General features: G+C 43.3%; 1 protein-coding gene across 14 annotated transcripts in view; it reads right to left on the bottom strand.

The window, feature by feature from the left end:
• Nucleotides 1-13,335, bottom strand: part of lef1 (lymphoid enhancer-binding factor 1) — a 40,749-nt gene that overhangs the window by 9,913 nt on the left and 17,501 nt on the right. For 13 of the 14 annotated variants that reach the window (XM_067498165.1, XM_067498164.1, XM_067498177.1 and 10 more), the window contains 5 exons: nt 8,603-8,735; nt 5,034-5,124; nt 3,615-3,734; nt 2,662-2,824; nt 1,758-1,865 (listed from right to left, as the gene is read on the bottom strand). In XM_067498165.1, coding sequence (XP_067354266.1) covers nt 1,758-1,865; nt 2,662-2,824; nt 3,615-3,734; nt 5,034-5,124; nt 8,603-8,735 — 615 coding nt within the window. Of the gene's footprint in view, nt 1-10; nt 1,125-1,757; nt 1,866-2,661; nt 2,825-3,614; nt 3,735-5,033; nt 5,125-8,602; nt 8,736-13,335 lie in introns of those variants that run through there. The other variant, XM_067498167.1, reaches the window with a different exon arrangement.

The raw sequence follows: 13,335 nt of genomic DNA, 5'->3' as shown, positions 1-13,335 counted from the left end.
AAAAAATATACAGAGGAACACATAAAGTGTGGCTCCAGCACTCACGCTCACTAGACCACTCTGATATCCTGCTGCTGACTGCCATGTTCACTCATCCCCTGCTGGGCATCTAACCAGCATCCCCCAGCCTCCGGGCTCCACCGCAAACTGCAACACTGAGAGGGACATGTCGACCAATGGTGTGATTTGAGGGCTCTACCCGCTCTCAACTTACCTTCTGTCATTTTTAGAGCTTTTTGTTTTGTTTTGTTTTGAGCTGTGACCATCCCAAGCTATGATCAGTGACCAGTCTGTGTTGGATCTCCACTATCTTTGTAGTCCCTCTAATGACAAACATTAGCATGAAGTGCAATTTAAAATCCTCACTGTAATTAGTCTAGCTCAATGGCTGTGAAGAGCACCACTCTGTTTTGCAGCGTGGTAGTGGGAGTGTGTAAGGATTTATAGCTTATGCTAAATCCCCAGGGGGGAGACTATAGGTATAGATAGCAGTGTAGAGTCATTCTAGTCAAATATGAGCAGCACTTTGGTTTCCTGCTGCAAAGTCTGCTAATCCACTTATTCATGAGCTAATCTGCCTTCTACTGCTGCAGCAGACAGGGAAGGAGAGAGACTAAGTGAGAGTGGGTGAGAGAGAGAGGATGAGACAGAGGATACACAGCAAAACGATCAATGCTACACGCTCTCCATGCCAGTGCGTTACCTATTTTGGGTGTTTCCAGGCATGATGTGCTGCCTGTGCACAGCTGAGGATTGTGTTTGTGGGAGGGGTCACAGAGTAGCGTTCACAGAGGTACGGAATTCGTTTTTTAAGAAATGTTTTTATTTAACATATCGTTTCACTTTATCTTTCTGGTATGCCAAGTAGAAAGCCATTCCTCTACTTTATTTTACCCCCTTACCCATCAAACATGTTTGTACTAACAAAGCTGGAAATTAAATGGGAACTGGGCTAACTGTCACAAGCTGATGCTGTGTATCTTTAACTGTGCTGTGCTTCACTGGGAGCAGAGCTGTGAGACTGTCTCCCCCTCAGCGAGGCATTCTGGCAGTGGAGCAATGGAGGCAGAAGGGGGAGGGATGCTGTCGGTGTCCGAGGGGAGGCAGATAAACACCACAAAGCACTTTGGTGGTGGAGTGAATGTGAGTGCCGGAGCCACACTTTTAATAAAGGCTGGTGCTCTCTGTCACAGATTCATACACACCACAAACTCCGAGACAGATGTGTGACAGTCACATATAAAAACACATATGCATGCACACACAGTCATATACACTAAAAACAGGCCTCATCTTAAATCCAGTTGAACCTCCCACATTCACAAACAAAATGGGCAGCTGGAAGAGCAAAGGTCACTGCTGCTGAATGCTGTACGCACGATGCAGCCTCCTTAACTCAGTCTAACAGTTGCTTTTTACATCCAAAGCTCCGCACTGATATGGAACATCAAAGACTAGCATAACCATTACCAGGCAATTTTCACTCACTGTTGCAATAATAATGTCCACAGTACTACAATCCATTTTAGTGTTGATGGTAATACAACACAGGGAATGACAGTGTTATGAATTACACATTAGGCTGAAACAAAGGGTCCAAAAATGGACTGTATTAGCATGGAGCACACTAGTGTGAATTAGTGTGTGTGATTATTGTTTAAAGAACAAGTCATGCAGCACTGACATCAACAAACAACATAAACATACAGTACACACACGCACGCGCACCTCTGCCAATCTGTTCTGTTGATACTTACATAATTGTCTCGAGCAGACCAGCCTGGATAGAGCTGCATGTGGAGCTGCCTTTCCTTGCGGGCTAACTCATAATACTTAGCTTGCTCTTCCCGAGATAAAGCATGCCACTGTTTCAGTACAAAAGGAGATTGGGGGGAAAACAGAACATAGTCAATGATTGGCATGCGTGCATGTTTCCTGCAATGAGAAGTGTGCTGGTGTTTTGGTGAAGAAATCCTTTTCAATGTCTAAACATTAGGTTTAGGCAAATAGAAGGGTGTGGGGTAAAAAAAAAAAAAAAAAAAAAAAAGAATTAAACGAAGTATAGGGAAACACGATGAAAAGATTAACATGATCCAGAATCAGCGAGGGAGAGAAGGAAAAAAAAACTTTGATTTCATATCAAAACACTGGTTCCAATTTAGCAGCACTTTTTATTCAAACTATGTCAGCGAGCAATTATCCTGTGCAGGCCACAAACTAGGCTTTGCTGTGGCTGGCTGCCTCAACCGCTGGGCCTTCGTTAAGGCCTTTAACATGGCTCTGTGGTTCCACTCTTTTCCCAATCCTCAAAAGGAACAAATTTTGTCATTTCCAACCGTTCCATTATCCAGGCATATTTTATTAAAGCCAATTTGATTTAATGTCAGTTAGATAGGCCGTCTGTATCTGTGCTGCTGAGAGTGAGGTAATTGGCTGGGGCGATCATTATGACAATAATCTCAACTAGTGATTACAACTAGTTTCACAGAGAGAGGAATCTTTGTACTTTTTATTCCAATTGGGCCTAGAAACTATGTGCATCCAGCCCCTTTACAGCCATGGCTTTAACTGTGTTCTCTTGGTGGTTTAACTCAATCAACAATGATGAATTAGAGTAAGATGAAGCAAGTCATATCAGAGTACACCGTCTATGTGACTCACCCTCCGTCCCAGGATCTGATTGATGGCTGCGCTCTCCTTCAGTGTGCACTCCGCGACCACATTCGCACGCATCTCTTTCATGTAGAGCATGAAGGCGTTTAGCGGCTTCTTGATGTGTGGTTTTTTGGGCTCCTGGTCCTTTCTCTGTTCATGCTGTGGTTTCCTGTAGGGAATGGGGAAAAAAAAAGAGACATAGGAGGGGGTTAAAAGAAAGTGGAAGAAACAAAGAAGGATAAGAGCAAAGCAACAGAGGAGGGTTAACTGCGGAGCCGCAATGGTGGCAAAAGCAGCAAGTTTCTGGTTGCTCTCTCAGCCAATAATGAGGAAGCCTGAGAGAGGTTACCGTGCCATGGGCCCCTGCCTCTTTAATCATGTGCAGTTATATGGTCGCAGCCCTCCATGCGGAGAGATTACTTCACCAGTAATGGCTACCAAACCTTCTCGCCCACAGCATATTGCCCGCCACTTAAAGCCAAATGCTCAAGCTCACACGCTCAAAGACACTCTGCTTCTACCACTCCTGACTTACTTTTTAATAACCTTTTTAATACCAATACAATCTTGGCGTGAGGATGGTCATGAATAATGGAAATATCAGCGATATCTACTTCAGTGCGCTCACAGCACTTCCCACCACACACTGGGGATGTGAATTCAGTTCACCCAAGCGCTAATCTTGGACCTGTATCTGTTGCTGGGTAAGTGCGCTGTGATCCCTCAGGCCAAATGAAGCATAGGCCTGTTATCAGTAGAGCACGGGCCCTCGCTGCTTATCTGCTCACATCAAGGGAATGGGAACAAGGCTCTGACAGAGGGTTTGTTCAGCAGTGCGCTGCTGTAGTGGTGGAGTGCACAAATACCTAGAAGTATGTCGTCTCAGAAAACTGCTGTTAGAGAGATTTTGGGGGGGAGCAGGAAAGGTCTGCATGTGTGACGGTGTTTGCAGGACTCACATGTGCATGATGTCTGTTTCATGCGGTGGTTCGTGTTTGACCTGTGGGTTGACGATGGCTGGATGGGGGATCCCTGTGGCGTGGGGACCTGGGGGACCAGGCACCATGTGGTGTGAAAACCTGCAATAAAATAGCGAGAGCGTGCCTGTTAATTAACCAAAGAGGAGGAAGGAGGTCAGTAGAATGGAAGAAGCTTCCCTAAATATCCCTTAAGTAAAAAAAGTCAAATCGCTGGCTTTTTGTAAGCATCTGGTTTAGCATGTGTTAAAGTGGTGAATAGAACACGAAGGGTCATTCATTTGCATGAATAAAATCTGCCTCTACTTGTAAACATCCTATAGATTTCATAAGCTGAACTTGTGACGTGGAACCTCAAACATCACCAAAGCAGTATGAGATGCAGCAGATGTGGTTTTGTTTGCCTTCTTCCTGCAGGATCAGGCAAAAGAAAGTGACAGAGAAACTTACCATGGCCTTGAGTTTTTAAATTGTTTGAGTTTGTTTCTTTCAAAACTACTTTTTAATACACAAAGCTGAAACACAGGGGGAAATCTCTGGATATGATTTTCATCCCTTTTCACAACTTTAACTCTGTTAGATTCCTGCTCAGAAATAATAAATAGAGTTTGCCTCTTGTCGTCAGATCGCCGGTTTGTCCGCAAAGTCTGTATCTCAGTTTTCCATTTTGTGCTTTTTCTTTCAACACTCACTTCATCATGCTGTGGCTGAGTTTCAATCAACACATTGCTCTTTTTTCAAAATGTTTATTGTATTTTTAAAAAAAAAGACTTTTGGGAAGCATAAAACATACTGATCAGCAAAGTTCAGTACTTGCAAATACAATGCTCCCTTAGTTCTAGGAACTGTAGTTATTTAGATTAAGCAAGACAGACGTCAGAGCCCAATCATGCACCTTACATCTGGCATCTCTCAGTGTTTCTCTGAAGCTCTGTCTTCACAAAACACTAAGAGAAAAAGATACTGAAGAAGATGATGCGGGGTAAGATACAGAAAACTGAAGCCATGAGAATGCAGTCTAAAAAGAAGAGATAGAGGATACAAAAAAAAAAGACTTAACAAACATGAAGAAGTGAGCCTCACAGAGAAGAGTGCTTCCAGAAAGCTTTGATGGGGGTTAAGCAGCCATATGGTTATGCAGGGGCACGTATATGGTGATGTGTTTGACATGTGCTGGGCACACAGAGGAGCGGTGTGGCTGAAGCCACAGCAGCACAGCAGGAACAGCCAGAGGCAGACCTCCCTGCATGGGCTGCTCTGTAGGCCAGCATTCCTTCATTCAGTGCACAAGGCTAGTACAGTGTCAGTGTGTCTCTGATGTGAAGAGACAGAAAAGTAATTGCTCCCTGTTTACATGAATCAACTGTTCATGCTTTTTGCTCTTGTCTGGCTGTGACTCACCATCCCAGCGGTGGTGTGATCTGCCCGACTCCTCCAGGAGACAGGGAGTAGAAGCTGGGCATGTCTGGTCCAGGGTGATGCCTCGGCATTCCTAGACACACAACAGTGGTACACAACCGTCAGATGTGCAGAATGGAGGTAAATGTGAACCATAGGAATTTAAAAAACAGCACTCTGAGTGGAATATAAATGCATCAATAAGACAATAGACTGCAACAAAATTAGCCAAGGTATTCACCTTAATAAGCAGATTATGTATTGGACATCATGAATTCAGAGTGTTTCCAGCTAAAGTGAGATGTTGCAAATTTTGAGGTTTGTTATCAAAGCTGTACTAAGTGTTGGACAATAACTATAAACTGGTGCGTTTAACAAAAAATAAACTTAACTCAATCAGTCCATTAAAAAGAAAATGTTTTAAAACCCATGACTTCTTCCCACGTTCTAAATACTGCAACTCAAGGACAATGTGCATGTCGGGGCTGGAAAAGAGCTCCTGACATTACATTAAGGATGACATTTTTTCCTGCTCTGATATGGCCTCCTCTTAAATTGTTTAATTGAGGCTTCCTTTTTATGGCAGAGGCCACAGCTCTCCCTGCAGAGATGGGATTGACTTGGACTAACTATTGGTAGATCTTCAGGACTTAGTGCCTCCATCTCCCACTCACCCCCTGCCACTGGATTTCAAGGTCGAGGGGTTTCTCTTACTAAGACTAAGACTAAGACTTAATAAGAATATGGCTGCTGGAGGACAGATATATAATAATCTATCAGAAACCTCTGCTTCTGCATCTATTGGTGCTCATCTTATCAAAGAGCATGTTAAAATGAAACTTAAAGTCTGTAGATATATAGAAATACTGTTTATACACACATTGGTTGTATGTGCCTACATGTGTGCTCAAACACACATTCATAAAGAAAAGAGGGCAAATGCCTCCAGATTAGCACTATCTTCTAATCCCTGCTGGAACCAGCCTTTTCTCCCTGCCTCTATCTTCCCTCTTCCTCTTTCCCTCTCCACGCTTTGGTCTGAAGGGGGCTCCATCCTGTGAGAGAGGCTGGGGGAGCCAGGGGCTTATATCTCCAAAGCCAGTGTTGCAACGCTGGATTCATAGCGTGCACAGCAATACCCCCAGCCCACTAATCCACCACTGAACACTCCTTAGGGCCCTCCTGAGGGCAGAAGGAAAGGAGGCAAGGGGTGAGGCATCAAGGGAGGACGAGAGTGCCCCAGCGTGTTAACCTTGTCACTTATACCCCTAAGGTGCCTAATTACTCACTTCTCTCATCCACATATTCCTGCTGTTGCCCAACGGCACTTTACACTCGCATTTCCTCTTAAAACAAGCAACACTAACATGATTCTTTCTTAGAAATAATCTATGTCCAAATTTTTGTTTCCATGTTCCATTTTCTTTAAACAAAATGCAATATGGGGAATTACCCCCCCACCCCACACACACACGCACAAACACACACTTCAGCCTTCCATCCTGCAATGCGGCCCTGTGCAAATTAGAGCTCATAATGAGAAAATCCATGATTGTTTTTCATAATTAATGAGCAGATCAAAGTCTGAGCCCACTAAGGAAGGCAGAGAAGCAACTGGTCGATATGAGAGAGAGAGAGAGAGAGAGAGAGAGAGAGAGAGAGAGAGAGAGGAAGAACGAGAACAAGAGAGGATTCATTTTTAAGCATTTCCCGCTTAGTTCTGCTACACTCATTGATATGCCTAGGGAAATCATTTGCAGCTAATTCCGCAAGTGCATTGCTTGGACATGGATTTTGGTTGGGCTGTGAGTGCAAAGATCAAATATAGTGGGAAAAAAAGTGCTCCAGGAATCTTTTCTGCTCTTCTATGTTGCTCAGAAACTTAGATCTCCATGGACCACCATGGTCCACATGAACAGAAAAATGGGAATGAGAAGCATTATTTCATAAATTCATTTCTAAAATCTAAAGCATTCATGGTGCATTTGTGGCCACTTCTGGTTCAACACAATTCTTTTCATTAGAAAAACAAAGGACAAAATGTGTCTGAAGCATGATTCCTCTGACATTTGTGGAACACGGTTTCTTTATATGTATCAGACTCCCTTCATGTCACTACGCTGTGTAGTCAGTTCTACACCGTTATTTATAGCTGGTCCCTCAGAACCTCCCAGCCTCATCATCATCATCATCGCCTACATCCTGTCTGATCCCTCTCCTCCTTTTCAACTGGCAGTCGCAATAATTGAAAGCCAGGAGAAGAGAAAAGGTGTGAGACAAAACTATGGAGGGCCCACGTCGTTTTGCAATTCGTGAGAAGCTGCCAAAGTCTCCAGCTGTGCGGGGCTGAGGAACTCATCCAAGCTGCTGAGGAGTTCTTCTGCAGCTGTCAGAGCTGGAGCTTGATGTTGTTAGAGGCAAAGAGTGCAGAGGGAGAGGGCAGCAGAGCTCAGTGAGCCGTCCCACAGGCTGATTCAAATGAGTTCATGCTCAGAGCTGATAGGGAGGATGACTTTGTTGTGACACATTTTAGTTTGTGTGACTCTACTGATTCCTGACAGTGTTGGCAGCTCAGGATAAAAAAAACTCCTGTATTGGTTAATTTTAGTAAGTATGAGTTTTCCATTCAGCATTACTGCCATATCTCAAACAAAACCCCCTTTTTTGTTAACCAGCAATCACTTTCTGTTAAGTTCCCAATTAAATCAAATTGTTCCTATCATTCTAAATAGCAGATTAGCAAAGTATATGTCGTGTCAAACTAATGTTGTTGGAATAGCAGAAGGGATACACCCATCCTATGTAAAGGATCAGCACTGAAAGGGCAACTTCACAGATTTCAACTGAAATCCTTTTGTTCCAGTTTGGGAAGCCTAGCTATAATAAATGCTATTAAACTTTCCTCTGTCTTCTATATATTAAAATATATTATAAACTGTTCCAGATGACATAATTTGGAACTCCAGAACACCTTTGTAGTATGAGCAACAAGATGACATCATCCTCCAGAGGATGCAATATTTTGTTATATAGAAGGTAGAAAAATGTTTAATAACATTCAAATGCATGTACTTCCCAAACTGGAGCCATTGTTTTCTTTATTAGTTATATTTATGCTCTCTTGGCATGGCTGCCAACTAGATTTTAGTTCCACTAGAAATGATTCAAATTAGTTTCTTGTAATAAGGTATATACAGACTTCACATATGGGGAGAGGGGAGCATTTGTATTAGATTGATACTCAGCATCAGCACTGCATCAGCAGAGCATCATGATGACATATCAGAGCTGATATGAGAAGCAGAAGAGTTGGACTGAACCTCATTAGTCATCCTTGTGTTGTTGGTTCATATAGCTCAGATAGAAAATGGAAAGAAATGTCGTCTTGTTCTTTGAAAAAAGTATTGCCACAACCTTCAGTGAGAAAAAGGCTGAACATCCAGAATATTTTGGAACATATTATACACAAACTTCTGTTAAAACAAACTAAAAACAATCATGTTTTGTTGCGTTCCACATAGCTGTCAAACAGGCTACAGACTGATAGTATTGTTTCGCATACTGGTCTCTACCTTGTTTGTTGTTGGCATCCTGGGGGTGATGGCCAGAATGAGATCCTGGAGCGAAGTGCTCGTCACTGTACGTGATCAACGGGGTGAGTGGGTGGACTGCATGAGATGGCTGCACCACAGGGACTTTGTTGGACTGTGGAGAAAAATTGAGAAAAGGAGATTTAAAAACAATATGAAAGAGTGATGACATGAGGTTCAAGTACGTTTTTGCATGTGGCTCCATGTCACATGATGTGGGGACTGGTACGGCAGACAGCGTGGGTGGTCTAATGTGCCGCACAAAGCCTCCTCATAGATGAGTGGGTGAAGTTTAATAGTATGGTCAAAAAAAAATTATTAGATTTTAATTTCTTATTTTAGTAGCCCAAGCTTAGCACTTCAAAACTTTGTTTCCCCTGGGTCAGCAGGATCAGAAGTCCTATTCCCGTAAGTAAGGGGGGAAAAACAAGTCAAAGAGGTGCATGAGCATGTTTGAGGAAGCAAGAGAAAGATTCAAACAGAGCTGGAGTGAACAGAAACAAGCAAGAGATAGAGCAAAGAGAGAGGCAGAGAAAAGAGACTTGCAAGGTAGAGTTAGAGCAGAGGTCTTAGGCGGGAGATCAAAGGCAGTCATTAGCTGGTGAATAAGGGGAGTTCATTACAGAGCAAGAGCCGGGGGAAGGAGGGATGAGGGATGGAGGAGGAGGGGAAAGGGGGTCTGCTATGAAGAGAGAGCGAGCAAGCGAGCGAGCTTGCAAGGGAGACAGATGTCTGCAGCAGTACTTAGTGCAGAGACAATCACGTCAACAGTGGCCTGGTCATAGGCTGCCCATCCCCGGCAGACTCAGACAGACCTGCCTCCTGACTACCAAAATAGTTTGAGCCTGGTCCAAAAAACCCTGCCCCCAACCCATAACCATCAGCACTTATATGCTTCAGCAGCACTGAACACATGGTAATGCTTAGCCATGCTAAATCTAGTATTCACAATCTGAGCCCAGAGCTGAGCTGCAGTCAAAATATCACCTCCACAGGAAATATGGCTAATCGGAAAGACATCAGTTCACTGTTGGGTGAGACACATCGTACTGAATACTGAACAGCTCCCACAGTCAAACTGAAAAATGTCATTGGGTTGTAATCAGATGCTCCCATGGGAGCTCTCACCCGATTAATAATGTTCAGTAATCGAGGCTCAAGTCGTTGTCGTAGAGAGGCGTGTGCCAAGATGACATTCCTGCAGTGCTAAGTGGTGAATAGTGTTCCTCCTCCCTACAAACACACACACACACACACACCTCTGGACATAAGGGTGGGTGAAATGTCCACGTTTCCACGATTCTCTCACAGACTGGTACCATCTTTCAACTCATACCCCCCTTTCCCTCACAAAACCTTCTAGGAATGTCCTAACCAGCAACAGAAAGGGCAGTATGTTTGGTGTGTGTCCAATAATCTTAGTGTCCCCAAGCACATGAAGCGTCATTCACATCAGGCTCTAAATCTGGCTCAGATTTATCTCAGAGGGCTAATTTCTTTCCCAGTTTTGATATTAACTATTTCATCTAGCACAATCCACACCGTGCCATGTGAGGTTGCACACACGTTCTGCTTCGGGAAACACACACACGAAAAATCCTGCCTGGAAAATAAGTAAGTTGTGAAGCTGAGGCTTGTCACATTAGTCTAGGTCAGGTTTTTTGACCCTGGTCAATAAGAGTCAAAGGTGGCAGGATAATCTCTGAGTGTGGGAGTGTCAGACCTCATCCTACAGAGAAGAGGGCTCATTAGCACTGGCTGCTAACCCTAAAGCAGGGCTAACCAGGACCAAGGGGGGACATGCCTACACTAGGGGCCAAAAGATAGCATTCTTCCCCATATTATTTTACGCCTCTCCACTCCCATTTGTTATCCTGTGGGAATGAGATAAGAACCTGGGGGATTATCAGTATCATTTTAGCTGTCCGTCTCCTCAAACTTGTAGCATAGAGGAACAGAAGAAACAGCAACTAGAAATAAAAATTTGTCTCCCATACTGGTTTGTGCTCACGTAAACTGCGATACTGCAAATCATTAGAACCTGGTTGACTTTTTAGCACCTAAAAAAAGCCAGTGTTTTGTGCCACAGAAGAAAAGTCCTCTATTGTGGTTTTCCCCTGTTACAGCTGTCAAATCCCATTTTTCTCAACTTTATAAGAAACTGCCTCCATTGTGGCAAAATCCACCAGAGAAAAACCTGCAGACCTCTGTGACCAATACAGAATATATGATTATTTGGAACATTTACACCAACTGTACTCCCTAAGAACCATGGTTCACATGAGAAAGAAATTGAAAGAATTGTTATTTAGGCTTCATACATCTCAATAGGGGAATGGTTAACGAGTGAAAGTAAAATCTTCCCTTTGGCTCCTTATTTTTAAAGTTACGGTCATTAGAGTTGTTTTGGAGCCACTGTTTCAGTTCTTCTAGGTGGAGACTTGCTGGCTCACTGCACCCACTTCACAGCTCTTGGTGAGTTTGCACACAAAAGCACAACAGCCTTTTACCAATTTCCTGGAGGAAATAGTTCCTCAACTTACTCAACTGACCACAACCAGAGGGTCAGAGGGTGCAACATTGCAAGAATTCGATCCCCAATCCTGACTCTAAAAGTCCTTAGCAGGAGCGATGTTGTGATGGAGGGCAGCCATTCTGGAGGTCCCTCCTATTGTACAGGAGAAATAATAGGCTTAGGATCCTTCCATTCATATTTTCTCAGGGAGAGCAAAAGAGGAGAGGCGGCGAGGATTGAAAAGAAAACGTTCCATTTGGAATTTCATATCCAGGCTTGGCCAGGCCTTTTAAAGAACCCCTCAGATGTGGTTTTAAGAGAAATTCATTGTGCGGAACTGGAGCTGGCAGGAAGCCCTCCACGGAGGAGACACTCCAGTGTGTTTCATCACCGGGAGCCAATGACTTGGCATGCTGTCTGAAATTGGGGGTGGGGAAGGGAAATGGGACGTTTCGTTTTTTGATTCTTTTTTGTTTTTTCTGAAGAAGGATTTTTTTTTTATGATGGCGCGCCAGTGTCTCTGAGCTTGTATTCTGTCAAATTCCGCAAACATCCTGCCACAGTTGCTAAGCATAGATGTGTGTCTGAATGTGTGTGTCTATGTGCTATATGGGATAACTATGTCTGCAATATTGCCTTTTTAGCATCTCTCTCCCTCTCTCCCCTCACAGCACGGCTTTTGTACTCTACTCAATTATACCACTTCTGCAGAGTGGAGTGGAAAAAAAGGGAAAGCGGGAATTTTATAATAATCACTTCCCACTTCTGTAATTTATATGCAATGAGGACTCTACGCGCCTGCAGCTACAATCAAGTGTGTAGAAACCATGTGAGGTGTTACAGAAACAGCTGGGGAGACAGCAGCTCAAGTGGTGGCTATGGATTCCCATGCTGCTAAATCTTTTCACTAAGAAGCCCTTCTCACCCCAAAACCCAACCTCATCTACTCTGGGGATTTTCTGCGTTCTGCAGGCAAAGAAAAAGATGAAGCAAGAAATTGTTTGGTCATTGTAAACAAATTTGTCAATAGCTTGCTGTAAATTTCCAATGAAATACATGATCCTTACCTGAGGACATTTTTAAAAATAACTTAAAACACTGGCAGAAAGTGCACACCCTCATGTGACTGTTTAAACACAGTATTTGGCTTCAGGTTCCACTGACGTTTGCTCATAAAGAGGACAAGATTACAGCTAGAAAGGCTCTTTAAATGCAGATAGTAAAGAGTATGAAGCAAGGGTGTGCCCACTGTAGCAGTCCTACAGTAACCTTCAGACCAGGTGTTTATTCAGGTGTGTTTGTGTTCAGGTTGTCCAACCTTTTGCCAACAAAAGAGAGCAAACATTCTTCCATAACAGCTTTAGTACAAGAAAGAGAAAGAAAGAAGGGACCGCATTTCCCTCCTCCCCCTTTACCAAAACCAGTGAAGAACAACCTAAGGAAGCTTAAATAAATAACCAATTACCATTCACAGAGCAGGTTGAACTCCACCAGCTTCGAGTAGAATGCTAAAAATGGAATGTTTTATTGGCAGGATTGCCCCTTTGGCCAGGGGGCTTAATGTAACGAAACCCAATTAATGAAGAAAAAAGCCAGGCCGCCAGCAAGCAAAAGAGTGCCACGTGCCCAGGGTAATGAGTCGAACAAGCAAAGCCAACCACGGGGACAGGAGAGGAGGTAGCTAGCAATAACAGGAAAAGCCTGCCCTGGGGAGAAATTTACATCTGTGAGACCCCCCCCCCCACCACCCCCAATCCAAATCTTTCCTCCTCCTTTGACTTCAATCATCAATTCTGCATGCTACTCTATAAATTGTATAGAAGTAAATGGCACTGTAGGTTGAGGCCCAGCTGGTAAAAATGGGAAACAACACAACAAGGCATTACAAATATCAACTACTCGAAACAGAGTGGTGCTTTGTAATCACAGTTGACTGCAAAACTTTGCATCCCCTTACTTAAAATATGCTTAAATTTTTTTTCCCCATTGGCATATTAAATGCTCATTCAGCTAATACAAATGCTCCATCATAAAAATCAACAACTGATCAAGCAGTGTACTAAAAGATAGAACATATAGTAAAATAATAAAATTGATCAAAGTGCACAATTATATACAATGATATACAAGTCTAGAGACTGGAAAGTCCATGGTAAAATATTCATGTTATTCTTTTTAAACCATGCCTGAGTTAAATTTA

This window comes from Channa argus, chromosome 3, assembly GCF_033026475.1.
Source record: "Channa argus isolate prfri chromosome 3, Channa argus male v1.0, whole genome shotgun sequence".
NCBI lineage: Eukaryota > Metazoa > Chordata > Actinopteri > Anabantiformes > Channidae > Channa > Channa argus.
The sequence above is the reverse complement of the archived record's forward strand: the minus strand, read 5'-3'. Positions and strand labels throughout refer to the sequence as shown.